Source organism: Notamacropus eugenii, chromosome 5, assembly GCF_028372415.1.
Source record: "Notamacropus eugenii isolate mMacEug1 chromosome 5, mMacEug1.pri_v2, whole genome shotgun sequence".
NCBI lineage: Eukaryota > Metazoa > Chordata > Mammalia > Diprotodontia > Macropodidae > Notamacropus > Notamacropus eugenii.
The window spans coordinates 258,945,795-258,967,581 of NC_092876.1; the positions used below are offsets into that span (position 1 = coordinate 258,945,795).

The 21,787-nt window shown below is 37.5% G+C and overlaps 1 protein-coding gene across 4 annotated transcripts in view; it reads left to right on the top strand.

Moving 5' to 3' along the window:
• The window catches only part of MYO1B (myosin IB), a 210,525-nt gene extending 190,715 nt beyond the window's left edge, over nt 1-19,810 (top strand). For all 4 annotated transcript variants that reach the window (XM_072612699.1, XM_072612702.1, XM_072612703.1 and 1 more), the window contains 7 exons: nt 1,048-1,122; nt 4,483-4,617; nt 8,259-8,365; nt 10,894-11,026; nt 11,914-12,066; nt 13,889-14,016; nt 18,484-19,810. In XM_072612699.1, coding sequence (XP_072468800.1) covers nt 1,048-1,122; nt 4,483-4,617; nt 8,259-8,365; nt 10,894-11,026; nt 11,914-12,066; nt 13,889-14,016; nt 18,484-18,607 — 855 coding nt within the window. In that variant the 3' untranslated portion in view covers nt 18,608-19,810. The remainder of the gene's footprint in view (nt 1-1,047; nt 1,123-4,482; nt 4,618-8,258; nt 8,366-10,893; nt 11,027-11,913; nt 12,067-13,888; nt 14,017-18,483) is intronic.
• Nucleotides 19,811-21,787: the final 1,977 nt, after the last annotated feature.

The window sequence follows — 21,787 nt, forward strand, 5'->3', positions numbered from 1 at the left end:
ATGATGGGGTTCCTTTTCTAAATCAAACATATATGCTTTATCCACTTGTACACACTACTCTGTTGTGAAGATAGCTATTCATAAGTAGTCATTAGATTTTTAAAGTTTGTCAGTTTTATTTCATTTTTCTTAAGATCAAAAATGATTAGAGAATGTAAGTTAAAATATTCTATTGATCTGGTAATTCTGTTATCCAAGAGAAATAATGGTCATTGATCTCTTAGGACCAAAAAGTAAAAGATGGATGATTTTAAAATATAGAGAAGTAAATTTGGCTCTTGATTAGAGCATGAAACTTCAGACTTGTAAAATTTACTGTTTTATTTAAAAAAAAAAAAGACAAAGGAACTATCCTTTCAATTATTTTTTAAAGAAGCCAAAATTTTGATAGTTAAATGTTGATTCTTGGTTTCATTTCAATATTGTGATGAATAGTTAAAGGAAAATCTTTTCCTTTTGCTTAGATAATTTAACTTCTTTTATAGTAGATAATTAGAGCATAGCTGTAAGTGCTATATATTTGAATGGTTTTAAACCTTTACATTCGATTTTGTCAAAATTTGGTTCTGGGTGGGTCCTGTGTCTCACTGAAGTTCTGATTATCTTTGTCACTTGCATATGTGATGGAATTTAAACATTCTTATTTAATCTACTTTTAAGTAATTTTCTAGCATTCTTTTTTTTAGAGAATAGTTATATAAAACATCATTATTATTTTCTGTAATATATACATTTGACTTTTAAGAGTTTATTTTTAAAAAGTTGAACTCTTAAAAAGTTGATCAGGGTGTTAAAAAAAATAACTTACCACCAAAAGTCTTGAAAAAATCAAATATTGCCTCCTGGCATTTTTTCTAACTCCCCCCTTTTTTTTAACCTAATTATCACTTTTTCAGTATGCTTGAATTATTTTGGTTACTTCTGGAAAGCATGTCTCTAAGTTCACACTTGGCTAATATTTTTCTCTTCAGTAGAAAAAAATTGCTACCTTTTAATAGTAAATGCCAGAAGTTAATCTATTTAATCATCCTAACCTTTTCTCTTAAGGTACGCAGAGAATACCGGAAATTCTTCCGAGCCAACGCTGGCAAGAAAATTTATGAGTTTACACTTCAGAGAATCGTAAGTTCAAGCCATTTGTACTTTTTTAACGTCTTGTTAAGACTACCATATAAATAATAAGTAATGTTAACAGTAAAATAAGTAGATTACAAGTTTGTTTGGGGGAGCATAAAGTATCATAAATAGTATTTAAAACTATTCTTCTGGTCATACTGTTATGAAATAGTTAAATGAGGAGTCATTAATAACTTGATGTTATCCAAGAAGGTGGTCTCTAATGGAGTGCTTCACAGATATGTTCTTGCCTTGTTTAATACTTTCCACAATAACCTGGAGAAAGGCCCCAGTGATTAGCTTATCGTATGTATAGGACACAAAAAGCTGTGGGAGATAAATAGCATTGGATGTTGGCTAGAACTGAGAAGATCTTAGGCTAAAATGTTAGTTCAAGCTTGATCTGGTGAAATTAAATTCAGAATAGACAAATCTAAAGTTTTACATTTGAATTTTTTAAAAATTAACTTCACAGGTACAAAATGAGGGGGTGGGGCCATGGAGGTGTACTGCTGGTTTTTAGCAGTTCGTCTGACCAAGGATTGGACATTTTGTTGAAATGCAAATTCAGTAAATGGTCAGCCAGGTGGTGCAGTGGATAGAGACTGGACCTGGAAGGAGGAAGACCTGAGTACAGATCCATCATCAGGCACTTACTAGAGCTGTGTGACCCTGGGAAAGTCACTTAACCTCTCTGCCTCATTTTCCTCAGGTGTAAAATGGGGATTACAATAGCACCACAGGGTTGTTGTGAGGATCCAGTGACCACGGTTGCAAGTTTTTAGCACAATCGCCCGGCACATAGTAGATGATATATATATAAAAATGCTCATTCCCTTCTTTCAGTGTGTCTGTAGTTTGATATGGGAGAGAAACCAGCTAAGCAGACTTGGAATTTATTGAGATGCATAGTCTGTAAGACTGGGAGGTGATAGTTGCTCTGGGGTTTGTTCTGGCCACTTAGTTATCAGTTTGGAAAAGTCCTTGATAAACCTGACAATGCCCAGAAGAGGGCAGCTAGGATGGTGAAAAGGTGTTGACATCGTGACCCATGAGAATCAGTTGGAGGAATTGGGGATATTAGGTTCAAGAAGAGAAGATTTAGCATAGGATAAGGGGGATACCATAGCTGCCTTTTAGGTGTTTGAAGGGCCATCCACATGGAAGATCCACTGTGCTTTTTCTGCTTGACCCCAGATGTCAGAACTGTGAGAAATGGAGGAAAGTTGCAGGGAGGTGTCATTAGGCTTGATGTAAGCATACATTTCCTAATAATTAGAACTATCCAAAAGTAGAATGAGTTCTTTTATAAGTCAGTGGATTCTTTCATAATGGAGGTTTGTAAGGAAAGGCTAGATGGCCACTGGGTAGAGTATTATGTAGAGGACATTTTTTTTCCAGATACACATTGTACTAGACTAGATGATTCCTGGGGTCATTCCCCTCAAGCTCTGAGGGTACTGTTTGCCTGAAGAGGCACAGAGAGTGTTGTGTAAATGCTCGATTTGTGAATCTGTAGAAGAAACTTCTGGTAGCAAAACTTAAATGATCATAGGCAGAGGTAGGACATCATTTGCTGATTTAAGGTCTTATACAGGCCTCTCTCTGTGGTCTGAATACCATCCTACCAAGATTATGGAGAGACTTACCACCAGAAGATTAGCCACTCCATGATGAATTCTTTGGCCATGATCACCCACTTCAGTCACACCGCTGACTAGAAGTTGTAGATAATGAGCTACAGCTGTGTTTATCACTGGGAGATTCCAAAAAAGCATCTGACTGGATAAGACAAAACAGCCTTAAAGGCTCTGTTCCAATATGGTGTGTTCCATGTAAATGTTAAGATCATGTAAATATTCTTTAGTAGATGCAAGGACAGAGATAACATTGTTCAGCCATCCTCTCATCATCCGTATGAAGTGAGGCATGAAATAGACAAATAGTCACCCAGAGTGTTCACCACTGTCATGGAAAGTCTCTGACACGGTCCAGTTGGAGCAGAGATTCCCTTGTGTCCTAGATCCCCGTGGCAGCCTGGTGGTAATGGAACCTTTTTCAGAATAATGTCTTGAAGATCATAAAATAAAATATACCAATTCATCCACCCTCGGTTAAGTACCTCTGCTATAAAGATAATGATCTTGGGTACTTGCCTGACCAAGACAGATTTCAACCCATGTGTACCTTTTCTTCCTAAATCATAAAAATAAATTATGGATGAAAATATATTAAAAGAAAAAAACATACATTTCTTGTCTTATACTTTACTTCTAGCTAGATTGGTCTGTTTACTGTACGGTGTTCTGTCTCTTATCCTGAACCTTTGTCTCAGCCATACCCCATGCCTGGAACAATCTCCCCCCTCACCTGAGTCCTGGCTTCTTTTCAGACTCCTCTCAAATCCTGTCTTCTCTGGGAGGATTTCCCCAGACGTTCTAGTAAATGATGCCTTTTCCTCCAAGTGTATCTTCCATCTACTGTATATATCTTGTATTTCCCAAGTTGTTTACATGTTTTCTCCCCTGTTAGACTGTGAGCTCCCTCCTCTGACTCAGAGGCAGGTTTTTGCCTTTCTTTTTATTGCTAGCTCTTAGTATACTACCTGGAACATAGTAAGAGCTTAACTACTTGTTGATGGACCAACTGACTAGATTCTGGTGATACAAAGACAAAAAGTGAGATAATCCCTGTTCTCAAGGAGCTGTATGTTCTATCAGGAGAGACATACATATGTATAAATATTTACAGAATAGGTAGAAAACAGAATAGGTAACCCACAGAACTTAATGAGCTAAAGGTAGAGGATTAGAAGATAAGGGCAAAGATGTGATGAGAGAAGAAAGTGTGTGGCTGTACAGAAAGGACAAGGGGATGGGAAAGGAATTAACTTTTATATATCACCTACTATGTGCTAGGCACTGTGCTAACCAAGCACTTCCCAAATATATCATTTGAGTCTCACAACCACCCTGCAGAATAGGTGCTGTTATTATCCTTATTGTACAGTTGAAGAAACTGAGGCGAACAGTGAAGTGCTTTGTTCAAGGTCATATAAGCAGTAAGTGCCTGAGGCTGGATTTGTACTCAGGTCCTCCTGACTCTAGGCCCAGCGCTCTTATCACTGCATCAGCAAGAGGTCGCCTGGAGTTCCATTTCTTTCCCTAATGTTCCTTAACTAATTGGTAAAGGATGCTTAAAAACACCTATTCAGAAAAGTTTCAAGGAGGGCTTAAGGAATTTCAGGCCGAAGGTAAGCAACAAAATGTGAGCTACGCTGTAGAGATTAGCTGCACTTTCTATATGAAACTATGTGTTTCTCCGTTAATGCAAGTGATCTAATCTCTCATCTTAAATTCAACACAGGTACAAAAGTACTTCTTGGAAATGAAAAACAAGATGCCTTCTTTATCCCCGATAGACAAAAATTGGCCAGCAAGACCTTACCTCTTCTTGGATTCTACTCACAAGGAACTAAAAAGGATTTTCCATTTGTGGAGGGTAGGGTACCATATACTGCCACTTGGAGAGAATTTGACTTTCTGTTGAGTGTATATTAAGTGTATGTTTTGAAGAAATATTCCTTCTAGAATGGCAGAGAACATTCCGAGGACTTAGGCCGCTCTTTCCTTTTGCTCTTTGTATTTGGCTTGCTATAATAACTTACCCCTCACTCCTGACCCTGCTGTCTTTTCTCTGAGAATTTCTCCCATTTACCTTGTATGTCTTGTATCTGCATCTTATTTACACATCATCTCCTCTTGTTAGACTCTAAGCTTCTGGAGGGCAAGGACAGTGCTTCCAATTCTCTTCATATCTCCAGCACTTAGCACAAGAGTATTTAATAAATGCTTATTCACTGACACACCTCATAGCAGCAGTCTGGTAGCTACCCTGGGGCTGCATGGTCCAGCTACTGGTAAGGATAGGGTATTGTAAGGGCCCATGCTGCTTGTTAATTAGAAATGTCCTCTCCTTCCCTAGGTGGGTGGGGTGGTTTCAGTTTAATTGTCTTCATGCCTATTAATATTCTGCACACCTGGATAAATTGAATGAAGCATTATCTGTTTGAACTAACTCATGTTTGTTTTAGATGTTATCATGGAGATGACAAAAATCTACCCAGTGCTAACATGAGAGTTACTTTTTCCTTTCTCTGCCTTTTAAAGCTTCCTGGGCAGCCCTCACAATTAAGTTACTTTTAAAATTTCTTTCTGTAAGGAATTAGGGTTATTGGTAGTAAGTGGAGCATCCTGAGAGTCAAGAAGATGGGTTCCATTTCTGCCTCTAACATGTGATGTTTGTGACTGTAGGCAAGTGCCCAGGTATATCTCTCAAGAGATAGGTAAAAGATAAGTATCAGTGTAGTCCTTGCCCGCACTGATGAGATCCTAGATACTGAACCTCTTCCTGCCTCTCCCCCCTGACCCATTCCATACACACAACACAGAGTTCAGAAACTGATCAGTCCAGGCCACATTGGTATGGTATGAGCAAGTGCATGCATTGAACAGTTTTTTACATATTCACTGTAACCTGCCTTTTTTTCTATTTCTAGCTATTTTTAACTGAAGAATTGAATTATCCATTATGGATGGAGCTTCTTTTTTCCATTTGCTTTTGGGTGAAGGCAGTTGTTTCAAAGAATATGCCTAGGGAAAAGAATGCTATGGGCTTCAAAGCCATCAAATTAGAGTGTATTCAGACCATGGATTACCATTGGCATCAAAGACACATTTAAGATTTTCAGATTGTATAAGTCACATCATAGGATTTATAAACCTCTACCATAGAAAAGGAACAAGACTTTGAAGTCCCTTGCGTTTATGTAAATTTCCTACAGTGCAGAAAATTAATCCAAAAAGCCTATTTTTATATAATCTTATGCTTGGAAGGTAGATGTAAAGCTGTCAAGGACCCCAGAGGCTATCTGGTCTCTCCCCCTCATTTTGTAGATAAAGTATACTGACTCTTGCCCAAGTTATTCACGCAGATTAGAAATAGCAGACCAAGATTTTAACTCATGTCCGCTGACTCCAAACCTAAGGCTCTTTTCACATTACCTCCTTTTAGATCTGCATTTTATCTGATAGCACCATGTGTAACTAAATAAAGGATTTCTTGTAAGAAAGATCCACTAAGGTAAGGTGAGATATGGGAAGTGAATAAAAAGGAACCTGAAATGTGTATTTGAGGAGGTCTTCTTTAGTCAACATGTGTGAGAAGTGTATAATCTGCATATACAAGAATGTTATTGAGTCATTTCAGTCATGTCTGACTCATTGTGACTCAATTTAGAGTTTTCTAGGTAAAGATACTAGAGTGGTTGGCATTTCCTTCTCCAGCTCAGTTGACAGATGAGGAAATTGAGGCAAACAGAGTTAAGTGACACAGCTAGTAAGGGTCTGAGACCTAACAAACTCGTGAAGATGAGTCTTCCAGACTCCAAACTCAGTGCTCTGTCCATTGCCTGACATGCTCTCTGTATGTAGCTAGCTGTTGAATTTCCGGTATGAGCACTTACGCCTCAGAAATTGGCAAAGGCTACAAATTAGGGGCTTGATTTATTGTTTTGAGGATTATCTAGACTTAAGAAATGACAGAGAAAATGTTAATAATGCAGATTAACCTTAAAACTGTTACTCAAACTTTTTTTTCCCCAAGAACTGGTTGTTAAACATTTACCAACATAGCCCTGCCTTGGGTTAATCTCTCCGCTGGGTAAAAGGTCTCAGTTGATTTATCTGTAAAAGCAGCATCACCCTAGCATTTCATGATGTTCCCTTCATGTCCTGTACTTATGTCACTTCCCTCTAGGATTGTAATCTTAAAGATCATCAGGTCCAGCTCCTCTCATTTTACAGATGAGTAAACTGAGCACTGGAAGTTTAAGGGACTTGGTTGGGCTCACACAGCTGGTGCATGTCTTATTTAAGATTGGATTTTCCTAGGTTGTTATGACTGAAACATTTTGTAAATTGTAAATCCCTATACGTGAATTATTATCGTGCAATGATAGTAACTGAATAGATAAGATTAGAACAGCATGTAAAAAAAAAAATCAAACTAATTTTTCTTCCTAGCTCTGCCCCCTAGCTCCATATGTGAACTTAGCCGTCAACCTAATGTTAGTCTCTTTCTTTATGAACTGCATGATGGCATCTGTGTCACAGGTGTAATTTAAAGTGTAAGAAGTTTTCCATACCCATTGTCACAGCTCTGGGGTGCAGAGGGCTCCTAGTTCAACTCCCTGACATGACCAGTGTCTACATGCAGCATCAATCCGACATTATTGATGAAAGATAAGAGAATCTGATGACTAGAGTGAGCTGAGCCTGAGAGTGGGGAAATAGTGCTCCTAGAACCATGCCTAGAAAGAGGACTTGGTCTATAGTACAGAAAAGACCTACATTATATTAGCGGGGGAAAAAATAATTATATTTTACAACTTTTCCCAAGAGACTAAGAATTTTGGGGGAGGAATAGGGAAGGCAATATCTTTAATTTCTTCTGTGTAGGGAACTCCTTAGAGCATCTAGGTGGTATAGTTAGAAGACTGGGTCAGGAAGACCTCTCTTTCTGAGTTCAAATCTGGCCTCAGATACTTACAGCTATGTGACCCTGGGTAAGTCACTTAACCCTGTTTGTCCCAGTTTCTTCATCCGTCAAATGAACTGGAGAAAAATAGGGTAAACCACTCCAGTGTCTTTGCCAAGAAAACCCCAAATGGATCGCAAAGAGTGGGACACAACTGTGAAATGGCTGAACAACAAAAGGTACTCCCAGTAAGAAAACAATGCAAATTTGCAACTCTTGAACAATTTATAGATTTAGAAAAAGATCTGAGATCTTCCTGACTCCAACAAGGCTGACTACTGTTCCTCATGGTTTCTACAACAATTGGGTTACTTATAATCTTAGAGAATGACTTGAGATCTTCCTGATTCCAGGGCCAGCCCTCTGTTCACTGGAGCATTGTGCCTATCACCATCGCTGTATTGGTCTTAAAAGCAAACTTCATTGTGTTGCTTATCTCTGTAGTTATTGTTGTTCATATTACCTTACCATACCATTTAAATGCGATTGATAATCCAGGAGGAAAACATCATGTCTGGTTCTCTCTTTCATGTGATACCTTGCAGTGTAAAAAATACAGAGACCAATTCACAGATCAACGGAAGCTTATCTATGAAGAGAAACTGGAAGCCAGTGAACTCTTCAAAGACAAGAAGGCCTTATACCCATCCAGGTACTGTAGTTTCTATTTTATTCACAAAAGTAATTAATTCAAAAGGTTTGACAAATAGATGTGGAGGCAGTAATTCCAGGGGTATTTTAGTTTTATGGCAAATAATTATTTCCTTATGTCATGAATTATTTATTAACCATAAAAATAAGAATATTTATTGCATATATATATATATATGTGTGCATATTTGTCAGTACATTAGTGAAATGGTACTAAATGTATCATTGGTAACATGCTCAACACTGCATGAAATAATTAGGTAGGACCCATCTTTTAAAACTCCTAATTATTATGGGTTATTCAGCATCAAGACTGAATACTTTGTGTTGGATTATGAGGCACTCTCCATAATTCCCAGAGAATAAATAAAATTTCTGTTGGATGTTTTACAGCAATTATTGTTCAAATTGTCTTGTTTTAAAATATCTGTGAAATTGGTCAGAATTGCACTTCCATGATGAAATTAGAAGGAGCTTTTTGAGGGTCACTTAGCCGCTGTAAATGGTGTCCTGTAGCTCTCCTAACTCATTGTGCGTTACGTAATTGACGTGCAGCTAGCTGATTCCCTGTGTAATAGGCCCACAGCTCTCATAAATAAGAAACAAACTTCTAATAGCAGGTGCGGAAAAAGAAGCCAGTCTTCTACTATTGGATGCCTTGCCCTACTTTTTTAATCATGTCACCTAATGGTCATTTTCCTACTTTTTAGTATACATTTTCAGTTGGTGATTGCAAAATAAAAGTACCTTGTAAAGTCTTAAATATGTTTTATGACAATTTTATCTTTTTCTCCAAAAAGAGCACCTGAAAATGAAAATATATTGCCCTACATTTTGTAAATATCTCCTGGGAGAGAATTGCACAGATCAGTTTGAAATATTATTCTTCTTCCAGCACTTTCCCTAAGTTGTCAGACACTCTCTTCTAGAGTAGTAAAGATGGCTAAAACAATGATAAAGGATAGCTGAATTGTAACTTAAATCATGACTTAAATTGGAAATTGGGTATTTGTCATTTTTTGGAAACTAATTTTTTGTTAGCATGCTTTGGAAATTGAAAATGATTTTTTTTTATGAAGTTTTCCTGAAGGTGGTTATTCAGAAACAAATAATAAGGATACTAATTAGCAGAATTTATGAGACATTTGGATTAATTCAAGTTAGAGGTTTAACTTTTGAACTGCCAAAATGACAATAACAAAAACCTAAGCTATTTTGCTTGATCATTTGATTGTTGGTAAGTTAATTGGTCTGTAGTACTGACAGGAATAGAATGGCTGTGCTATCTCTCCAAACTTTTTGTGGCATTGAAACTCTTGCGGGGAGCTGAGTGCTTCATGACTACCTATAGAGAATTTTCTTGCTCAGTCTCTCAACCACCTCTTAAAGATGGAGAATTTTATTTGCAGTTTTGAGAACTCTTCAGCTTAGATCGAGACCTCCAGTGCCCTTCTGGTGGCTTCGGGCCCATGACTTTTATAAAGATACTTGTGTCTGAGGGTCAGCTGTAGAGCAATGGAAAGAAGATGGAAAGGATCAAAACATCTGCCTCTGGTTAGAGTTCAGATTCTGCCTTTGGGCTTTACTACTTGTCACATTGTCGCTTAACCTCCTTGTGCCTTAGTTTCCTTCTCTGTTGAATGAGAAGGTTGGCCTAGAAATCCTCTGAGGGTTCCTTCTAACTCTGAATCTATAATTTTATCAATATGAATGATTTCACTTTGTCAAAATATGTTAAGAGTTATATGTTGTTAGAATGAGTGTGTTAGGTAAAGTAAAAATTGACATTTTTCTTTTGGCAGCTTGTGTCTTTCTGTTTTGTTCTGTGAAAGTGGCTTAATGTGTCCCAGGAGGATAGGATTGCAATTTTCTCATGTATTTCCTATTCAGAGCCTTATTTAAAAGATCTAGGATGAGAAAAGGCATGTCATTTCCCTTCTATATAAGTTGTTCTGCTTGGAGTTACTCTAACATGTATTTTTATCCTATGCCCTAAAACAACTATTGATTTCCTGGAGAGTGAAAATGAAGTTTTTCATTGTGTCAGGTGGTGGTAATTATCTGTACCCTTTCTTCCATCACTGCACATTGTGAAAAGCTGCTAATAAATGCTTTGGGGACAGCTGTAGTGGCTTTCATTTGAAGAGGTGACAAGGACTGACTATTTCATGCAGTGTCATGGCACCTACTCTGTAATGTTCCTCACTTGAGTACCTCATTCATGAGGTATAGGGTAAAGAAATTGATATCACCAGCAAATGCTATGGCAACATGAAAAAAGTAGATGTGAATAAAATTAATATGCATTTGTAGCTGGGGATTGAGGACCACAGGTGCAAGTGATAAAATACTGTAATATATGAAAATTTGAATGTCTGCATTTTTATGAAGGTGGCATACTCTTCTACTTAGGAATATTAGGTTTCAGTTTCATATTGGACCAGACCATTCTGTAACAGTGTGACATCCATTTAAAACTATTTGTAAAATATTTTGTTTCCTTTTTTATTTCTTATTTTATTGTTGTAGTGTTGGCCAGCCATTCCAAGGGGCTTATCTGGAGATCAGTAAGGACCCCAAGTATAAGAAGCTCAAAGATGCCATTGAAGAAAAAATCATCATTGCTGAAGTCGTAAACAAAGTTAACCGAGCTAATGGGAAGGTAAAAATGCCAACAGTGAAGACTTACCTAAAAATGTGAATTAAATAGAATACTTCTACCTGGTTTCCCAGCCAGATATTGATGAATGATTTAAATTTTGGGCTTTCACTAGGGGTCACCCTGAAGGATGCTACAGTGTGGTGGAAGGGAGAGGGCTCTGGGATTTAGAACCAATATTATTTGGGGCAAGTCCTTCGCTTTTCTACCCTCCTCTTCTTCATCAGAGTTACGTTGGAACAGTTGGAACTTAGACTTTTTTATTCGCGGCATATTGTTATTCTTTACAAGGAAAAATTATGGCCCAATTCCAAAGAATTGAGAGACTTACTTATGACATACCTAGCCAAAACTTAATGGCCCTTTAGTCTACACTGGCACACCATCCTTTGAAAACCACAGAGCTCATTGTCTTTAAAGTCCCTTCTAGCTCTGAATTCTATGATCTTTTCATCCATAGTGTTCTTAGATTGGACAATGTGATACAGCCAAGAGAATTCGACATGAGATAGAATTTTAAAGCTTTAAAGAAGCTTAGAGTTCATTTAGTATAATTCCTTCTTTTTCTACAAGTCAGAAAACTGAGTCCTAGATAACTGAAGTCAGTTGCCCAAAGTAGTTAGTGGTAGAGGTGAGGCTACCACCCAATTCTCTGATTCTGCTTTCGTTGTTTTTTTAGCACATCAGATTATCTTTCATTCAATGCAGCATGTTCACTAGATTTACAGATCTGTATGCAAAATAATATATTATGGAATCTAATTGTATTCTGGAAATAACTGTGTTGCTTATGGCTTTTAATAGGTGGGTGGTTGTTGCCAATCCATTACTATTATAAATCCTTCATTCTTTATATCTTCTTCTTTCCTCTTGCCTTTTTTATCCTTCAGTGTGCATCCAGGATTTTCCTTTTAACGAATAATAATCTGCTCCTTGCCGATCAGAAGTCTGGACACATTAAATCTGAAGTCCCTCTGGGTGATGTTACAAAAGTGTCTATGAGCTCACAAAACGATGGTTTCTTTGCTGTCCACCTAAAAGAGGTAAATTTGAAGTAGGTTTTCTGCTATAAAGCTGATTGTTTAAAAGTAGGAAGGTCTGAATTCCATATGTGGTTCATTATATAATTTGAAGTTTATGCTGAATTTAGCCACTATCCAGTTACTCATTTTGAGTGAATGGAAACCAGCTTGTATGACTTAGATGTGGACTTTTCCCGTCATTAAGTGACTACTCAACTTTATTCATGTTTGATGATATGTTCACTTAGCTGTTCCTTTGTTGAAGAACTTTTTCTTATATGTGTATGTACAATCAGCAGATAGAAGTAATGTAAATACACACACACACACACACACACACACACACACACACACACACACACACACACCTCTTTTTCTTCCTTGTCAACATGCAGTTAGCAAATGTTGAACATGTAAAGAATGGGTATGGAAGAAAGAATGCCTTACCATGATCACAATTTTTCAGGCACATTGTATTTTAAGCCATATGACTGACTAGTTCTTCCTCTCCTGGACCTTTAAGAACGTGAATTCAGGAGCTAGTAACACCACTGAATCTTATCCCATGTAATCTTGGCTCACAATTTTTTCTGCCCCAGTTCCTCCTTTTGCAAATGTAATGATTCCTTCTGAGTTCTTTGGAAGGCAGTTAGGAGAATGCTAGGTAAACTCATTCTAGGACTTTGAACAACTTGGAAGAAATGCTGGTTTTGTAAATACAATAGTGTCCGAGTCCTGAGTCTGCTCCCAAGAAAGAAACAGTTCCTAAACACCTGTTGTTGCTCAGTTGTGTCTGACTTTTCATGACTCCATTTTGGAGTTTGCTTGGCAAAGATACTGCAGTGGTTTGCCATTTCCTTCTCCAACTCATTTGACAGATGAAGAAACAGAAGCAAGCAGGGTTAAATGACTTGCCCAGGATCATACAGCCAGTAAGTGTCTGAGGCTGGATTTAAACTCAGGTCTTCCTGACTTCAGGCCCAGAACTCTATCCATTGTGCCACCTAGCTGTCCAAGCACCTATTACAAAACTACCATTGCCCTCTAGGTGCCAGAATTCTGTGCCTTTTATCTTTTGAGTCAGAAGTTTTTAACCTGGGTACCACAGATACCTCCAAATTATAAGGAAGCACTGAACTTGGATTGGAAAAAATAATATTTTTATTTCACTGTAATTGGTTTTCTTTGTAATCCCATATATTACATGCTATACATTTTAAAGCATTATTCTGAAAAAGGGATCCATAGGCTTCACCACATGGCCAAAGGGATCCATGACACAAAAGTGATTAAGAACCCCCTTTTCTAGGTGCAGTATCTCTATTGCTTATCCAGTAAACAATAATGACATTAACTCAACATAAAGAGACTTTCTGTCCCTTTCACCTAGGTGGTATGTTGGTTAGTGTCCTGGCCCTGGAGTCAGGAAGACCTGAGTTGAAATCTAGCCACAAACACTTGATAGAACTTTGTGGCCCTTGGCAAGTTATTTCACCCCCATTTACCTTAGTTTCCTCATCTGTAAGATGGGAATAATTATAGCACCTGTCTCCCAGAGTTGTTATGAGGATCAAATGAGAAGGTTATTGTAAAGTATTTAGCATAGTGCCTGGCACATAGTGTCAAATAAATGTTAGCTATTATTATAGACATATTCTTTGTAAATAATGTTCTTTTCTGATTCTCGTGGTCTGTCTTTTATTCTCGTCTCTTTATCTTTTGTTCAGTTCAGCAGTAAACCCAGATACCCTTGTGCTCACTTCTGTCATATCTCTTTGGTAGCCTCTTCTAATTGTGCCTTTTAAAAAAAAACAACAACTCATTCATCGTCTCTCTCTCTCAGGGTTCAGGAGCAGCTAGTAAAGGAGATTTTCTCTTCAGCAGTGACCACCTGATTGAAATGGCCACCAAGCTCTATCGGACCACTCTAAGCCAAACCAAGCAAAAACTCAACATTGAAATTTCAGATGAGTATGTTTGTTTTTCTCTTGGTAGATGGTTTTCCTTTTTTTTCTTTCTTAGTTAAGACTTCCAAACTACATCCTTTTTCCAAAATCTTTTATTTTTATTGCTAGTGGTTATATTAATTTGAATAAGTAAGATTTGAAAACTCAAAATTTAAGTATTGGTAATAACTCATTGCCAGGTGAAACTGCGTAATTAAACAGGGAGCATCATTTTTTATTCCTCTGGAAGTTTTTTTTAACTTGTGTACACAGTGTTGAAATGTCAGAAGACCCCTATTTGTTAAGTATATGGATTTATTTCTTTTTAAGTACTTTGATTTACAGTTTTAATTTTTGTGTCGCCCTGAACACTTAACCTCTCAGTGCCCCCCGATTATTCTCTAAGACTGTTAGTTGTAGAGAAAATGCCAACTTGCCTGGGAAGGGGAATTTTCCTCATTGAGGAGTTCCTTTTGCTAATGAAATAACAGGTGCCAATCCCTATTTTAATTTTTACTGGATTCAGCAAGTGGTTTGTTATGCATGCTGTTGTGCATGGACTCAGGTGCACTGTACATACTCTGCCCAGCAGCAGTTAAATCTCAGTTAACCACAGGGCTCAAGATTTAATAAGTTCTAGTTAATTTATTTTTTCAGCTTAGCTAAGGGCTGACCAGAGAACCTTTGTGTTTCAACCTTTGCTGGAAATCTTTCTAAAATAAGGTCCTTCTCTTTCCTGCCCTTAGGACATAAAGTGTATAGAGACTTGATTCAAACTTTTTTCATTAAGAATGTCTATCTTTAATGTCTTTGCTCATTGCACTCTACTGGAGTTCAGAAGATGACTACGTAGTTTGCCTTACTTGCCTCCTCTCCTTACAAAGAAGAGAGAGAGAGCTGGAAGGATGAAACTCTGGCTACTTCAGTAACATCTGATTGAGCTTTCCGCAATAGATTCTAGGCATATTTAGAACAAGGGTCATTTCTTCTATTATTTTCAGACACTGTTAGGAGGTATAGTGGCTCGAGTGTTGGACTTAGGATTCAGATATACCTGAGTTCATGTCCCACCTCAGGCACTAGTTATTTGACCCTAGGCAAATCAGTTCAGTCTTTTGGACCTCTTCTTCTTTATCTGCAGAATGAGATTGTGTGAGGATCAAAAGATGGCGGGTGTAAAGTGCTTTGCAAACCTTAAAGTGCTACGTTTGCGTTAGCCAACATCATCGTCATCTTTGGTATCACCGTTCCCCCAAGAGCTGAGTCCTGGATTCAGTACGCCATGAGCATGTATCCAATGTGAGAGAAAATTAAAACTGGAGGAAGGTATTAATTAGTCCACGTCACCCCAGAGCTCAGAATAGGACTGCATATAGGCATCATTGGTAATAATAGTCCTCATAAGACACTTAAGTTTCAAAATGCTTTATGTGCATCATTTCCAATAAATACAGCAGTTCTTAGTGGATGGAATTACTCTCTCTACTAGTTACCCTAATTCAGGCCCTTATACTTCTTGCCCAGACTATTATCATGGTCTGTCTCTTCACTAATTCCTCCTACTATTGCCAAAAGAACCTTTCTCATACAAAGTTCTGTCTGTGGAGCCCTTCTGCTACATTTTTTTTCAGTGACCACCCATTGCCTGTAGTATAAAATACAACTGCCCGACCCCACCCTCCTGACTGGGATGATTTCACTTTTATTTTTGGCATCCTACTGTATCACTTGTACATAGGATCAAATGCAACAGTAAAAGAAAAGCTCTTTGCAGACTTTAAAGCATTTATAAATGTCCATTTTTATTATTTAAGTGCTCAAAAAACAATTTTTGAATTGGTTTTTCCATGAGGAAACATTTCATAAAAAGGAAAGGACGGTGAAGATACTGATGTTTATTATTCTGGGTCTGTCTGAAGGCCATTGATTTCTGTGACCTTCTTCTGAAGAGTTAGCAGATCCTTCTAGAAGGTGTTTCAGATTTAAACAAAAATTTGCCAGAAATCCACGTGGTGGGATGAGCATCCCAGAACAGCAATGTTTTTCATTCTCAGATGGATTCAATTCCACTTTATCATTTGTTTTGTAGACAGACACTCTTAGGGTTTGGACTCAGTATCTTTTTTGGAAGTAGAAGCAGTTATTTCCAACACTACTAATTTCTGTAACCATTATTGAGCAATGGTTTTGGCAAATTACAGGGAGAATGGCAGAAGGCGAGTCCACCTCTTATTACAATGTTGTCGTCTCTATAAGTAGACATTGGATGAGACAAGGGAAGGCTCAGATAGTTACAGCAGACAGATACTCAGATGTCACGGCTCCCTATGTTTCTCTTGAGCTACAGAATTAACATATATAGAACATTTCTTTTTCATCTGATCTTTGGAGTTTATAGTAGTACTTGGAATGAGTTTATTGAAACCCCAAGTATGAGTGATTTTAAGGATTCGTGAATTTTGCACGGAAATCTAAATTTTTGTAAATGTTACTAATTCAAACACTGAGTCTGTATCTGTTTTACTGTTGTTCATTTGTTTCAACAGGGTCTCTCTGTGACCCTATCTGGGGTTTTCTTGGTAAAGGGTCTAGAATGGTTTGCTATTTCCTTCCTAGTTCATTTTTCAGATGAGGAGTAAACTGAGGCAAACAGTTAAGGGGCTTGCCTGAGGTCACACAGCTAGGAAGTGTCTGAGGTTGAATTTGAACTCAGGAAGATGAGTCTTTCTGATTCCCACCTGAGTGCTTTATCTACTGCACCACCCAGCTACTCATAGATTTTACTTGAAATGTACAATTCATAGCATCAATCTGCTGAGAGAACCTTTTGGAGTGGTACGTGGAGGACTCCGTAGATTGGTGCTATATCCTGATATATACTTACAGTCCTGCCAGAATTCATACACTCTTCTGAAGGGCTCTTTGTACTAAAACCACATTGGGAGAAAACAGTTGCCATCCATATATTTCATAGAGCCTCAGAACTGGAAAGAGATCTTGGGATTCATTTCAGTCTAACCCACCTCGACTTAAGCAGAAATTTCTCTGAAAATATTCCTTAAAAGTGAAAATGTATTGATGTCTGTGATGTCAATTAACTGCTTTCAGTATTTTAATTGAACTTTAAAAGACTGTTTACCCCACCCCTTTCAGGAAGAGTAGTACAGAAGTGTGTGTGAGAATAAAACGCTTCCTTTTATGTGCTTGGCTTCAAAAAAATGCCAACCCATTCAAAGCCACAGGAAGTGGTGTATTTTTAAATGAAGGCTGAGCCAAAGCCTGGCATATCAAATTTCATCCTAGTATGTAATGTCTGAAAGAATTGGGTTGTCCAGCCTTTGAAACTGAGACTTAACTTAAAAATATCGGAACTGTTTACTTCTTCTTTGCTGCTATGGATTTCTCAGTGGATGTGGCAATTTACTTTTGTATATTAATACCAGTAACATTTATACTGCTCCGTAAGAAACATAGGAGATACTATCACATTTACCTCTGCCTTGTACCTATAAAGATGGTCCTGCATAGTATACAGAGTACAGGGTTTGGAGTCAGGAAGCACTGGGCTTCAGATCCCAGTTGGGGCTCATTAATGCATGATTTGGAATGAGGAACTGAGTTCAGATTCCAGCTCTGCCACTTACTAGTTTCAGATGACCCAAAATATAGTCACTCTGTCTTCTCTTGACGTATTTCTTCATCAGTAAAATGAGAGGATCAAAATAGATGGCCTTGTATTTAAATTTATGATCCATTGAACTTGCCGCTAATACTAGCTGTGCAACCCTCTGTGAGTCATTTAACCTTTATGTTCCTCAGGCAGCTCACTAGCACTTACCTGCTAAACAAAATCACATTTGTTCAGTTGTTTTGGTCACATCTGATTCTTTGGGACCCCATTAAGGGTTTTCGTGGCAAAGAAACTGTCGTGGTTGCCATTTCCTTCTCCAGCTCATTTGAGAGATGAGGAAACAGAGGCAAATAGGGTTAAGTGACTTGTCCAGGGTTACACAGCTAAGAAGCGTGTGAGGCCACATTTGAACTCAGGTTTTCCTGCCTCCAGGCCTGGCACTCTAGCTGCCTCTTTATGTATTTGTGTATTGTGCCTATAAACATTTGCTAAGTGCCAACCTTCCCTGTATTCAATTAATTAAAACCTGTGCAAAATAAAAAAAAAAAACTCCACAGGAAACACAATGTATTTTGTCTGTTTCGTTCCCCACCTCAGAAGGTGAGAATAATCGTCCCTAGACCTTCTGAGCTCAGAAGGACGTCACCAATAGGAAATAAGCTAACGTGCATCATTTTCATTAGAGATAAAGCTGATGATCACATCATTATCAGTAGTTCTAGCAGAGAACAGGGTGCTGATGACCCAGGGGAAATGACTGACTTTATCCAAGGTGGTGGCCAGGATGTTTGTTTTTAAATCATCATTTATCTATGTTTTCTGCTTGCATGTTTTACTTACAAGTTTTCTTTTCTCTCCTAGGTTCCTGGTTCAATTCAGGCAGGACAAAGTGTGTGTGAAGTTTATACAGGGCAACCAAAAAAATGGTAGTGTCCCAACTTGCAAGCGAAAAAACAACCGTCTCCTTGAAGTGGCTGTGCCTTAACTGTGGTCCTGCTCTTGGTCTCTCACGGACTCTTTTTTTGTCATAGTGCAATTTTAGGGTTTTATTGGGGTGGGGGGGGGGGGCGGGATGGAGGCAGAGTTGTCCACTTGGGGATTGCCAGTGGCTAATAGTGTTAGAGATCCTTGGCAAAATATTTTGATTAATCAACTTTTAAATCTTTTCTTACTGGAGTAGAGTTTTAACCCCTGAAATGCAAACTGTCCAGTGACAGGATTTTAGAAACTAACAATGCTTGTATTCTTATATTAGTCATTCACCAGCTAGTACTACATTCTGTAAATTGACAGGTGACTGATAAAATATTAACGTGTTAGCATAGAAACCTGACTTAAAAGCTAGATCATGGTCCTACTGTGAAGGAAAATAAAACCTTACTTGGACTTTCCTCCCCGCCAACACATTGCCTTCAGGCATTTTCACTAGTGCTAAGAGCTGGCTAACTCTTAGACTGGGAATGTTGAAAACAAAAATGGTAACTTTGTTCGTAGTAAACAGCATTATTAAGAGCTGTGTAATCTGATCATTAATAGAACATAGTGCAAGAAGGACTATTTCCATGAGGCAGAAGGAATGTAACACTGCAAAGAAAGCCCATGCATATGGTTTCTATTTGAAGAAGAAAATCTGGTGTTTAGAAAGGACTTTTGAATTTTATTCAGATTATTTGTAATGGCTTTAAGTTGTAGAAAGTGTCATTCTTATTAAAAGAAGTGACAGTAGATTTCCTCTCATTTTCCAAAGCAGTGCGGTGAAAAATTTTTCTCTGACACATATTCCTTTGTTTTCAGTTAACATTAGATGAGTCTACATAATGCTAATGCCTGCAGAGGGCTATTACCACCAAATATCAGGTAGCTATTTAAACAGTTAAGTGAAGGGTGAGAGCCTTTTCAGATTACTGGTCTATGTCCTTACGATGTGCAATAAAGCATTCAAGACCTTTTTTTTTTTGAAAGTTATTTATAATACACTTTTGTGTAGAAGAGAGGTGATTGGTACAGCTTGCATATTTTATGCAGGGATTAAAGTGGGTTTGTGTTGTTAATCTGTAGGATTTTTTTTCAGATTTACACTAAAGTTCTGAATTTGGAAACTATACTTGGAATTAAAGAGTTTCTTAATTTGGGGAGATGATGTATATAAATTGGTATTATGTTAAATAATAAAATTGTTCTAATTCGGTGCTTTTTGGTATTCCTATGCTGTAATCATACTTTGTATTTCAAACTGTTTTGTCTGTTTTGTGCCTGTTGTAGTGTGCGAGCACAAAAAAAAAACCCAAAACAAAACCTCCACACAGTTTACTTTATGTTTTCAGTGTAACTGATTTTTCACTTATCTTTATAAACCAGAAATGTTCATTGAAAATATTAGTTATCTTTTTCATTTTTAGATGGAAAGAAGTATTTACATGGAGAGGTTCTTGAAGTAATTTTTACTTGTTGATATATATAGAGAGGCATTTTTTCGGTATGATATATCAGAATTCCTTCAGTGATAGGTTAAGTGACAATCTCTGAATTATGGAGTAGAAATAGAGGTATAAGTATGCTTATTCCCAGAATGACAGGAGTATTCAAGTTTTTCATTGGTTTACTGAAATTCAAAACTAACAATTAAATACCTCATTATTTTCAAGTCATTTCTTATGCTATCAAAAAATAAGGCTATTTTTTGCACACATATCCTATGTTAGTAGCATGCAAACTTTGCAAACCATACTGTGTTCATATTCTATAGATGAAATACTGAGTCTCAAACTCCTTGTGGAATGTTTTACTAACTAGAAAAGTTTTCAATAATGATTTTTCTTCGGTAGAGATTTGTCATTTGCTCCAAATGTGGTAGAATGAAAGTTTCTTATTAATATAGGTTCACATAGTTTTTGGCTACTTTTTTAAAGCCGTAGAATTCTCAGAATGGTGATGTTTGACTTTGCTGGGTGAGAACTGGCTGTTTGGCTTTCTCAGGAAAGCTTTTCCTTGGTTTTCCATCACTGTCTCCTTAGAGTTCTTTAGTTCAAGCATGCAGGGGGATATACTATCTTTAACATTGAGTGGGAGTTAAGATTGCCTTCTAGGGATTCTGATTTAAGGAGTCACAAATTTAGTAAGAAGATGGATACAAGTTTTATTTTCATTCATATGTGTGTGTGTGTGTGTACATAATATACATGTGTATATATACTTTATTGAGTCTAATTTGAAATTCCCCCGAAGTAATCATTTTATAGTTTTCAGCATATGAAAAGAATAACAATTAATGGTCTATCTTAAATTAAGGTTTACCTGCCTCTTAAATTAGCCAGATCATCTCCTTCCTGGAAGTGGTGCCCATGTTGGGTTTACAAGATTGGAGAAGGAGCATAGCTAGTCTACCAGAACTGCAAATAAAGAGGGAATCCAGAATCCATTTTTTTTAAAAGACTTATTATTAACTCTTCACATTATTAACCTCACTTTCTTGTTCAAGACCAAGCCCTAAAAGTAGTTAACAGCTCTTGTGCTTATAGTGGTCAATCATAGAGTCTTATATCTACCTTTAGCAAGAACCTAAGAGATATATTGCAATGAACACTCTCTAGAATTTCTGTGGAATCTGCTCTGATCATGAAGAGAATCTCCCTCTGGGAGATCATGCTTTCCTAAGCCCCTGGACTTGATTCACTCACTTGCTCAAAATCTATTTTAAAAGAGGTTTCCATTCCTGTAGAAAAAGAGAATAGAGGGATAGTTGAGAGTTAACAAAGGTTAGGTACCAGCAGCTACCTGCTGGGATTAACCACCTCTGACCATGCTCTACCATGTTCCACAAGGCCGAGAGAAAGAAAGATCCATAGGAGATTTGCTGTATGACTATTAGAACAGCATACTGGGAAGCAGAGCTGTAGACTCACATGCCCAGGGGTATGAATTAAGTCCAGTTTGAATTCTATACACATATGTGGAGTTTGAGCTGTATTTGGCACCACAGCCAGACATGACTGAAATATCTGCTAGTAGTGAAGTAGGTATTTAAAATTCTCGTTATCATGAAATGTATATGCTAAGTTACCATGCCATTTATACCATTTATAATAATTTTTTCACACTGCATACATTCATACAATACTTTTGTTTTTAACATGCTGTGAGGTTATTTATAATATAAAGCTTTTTG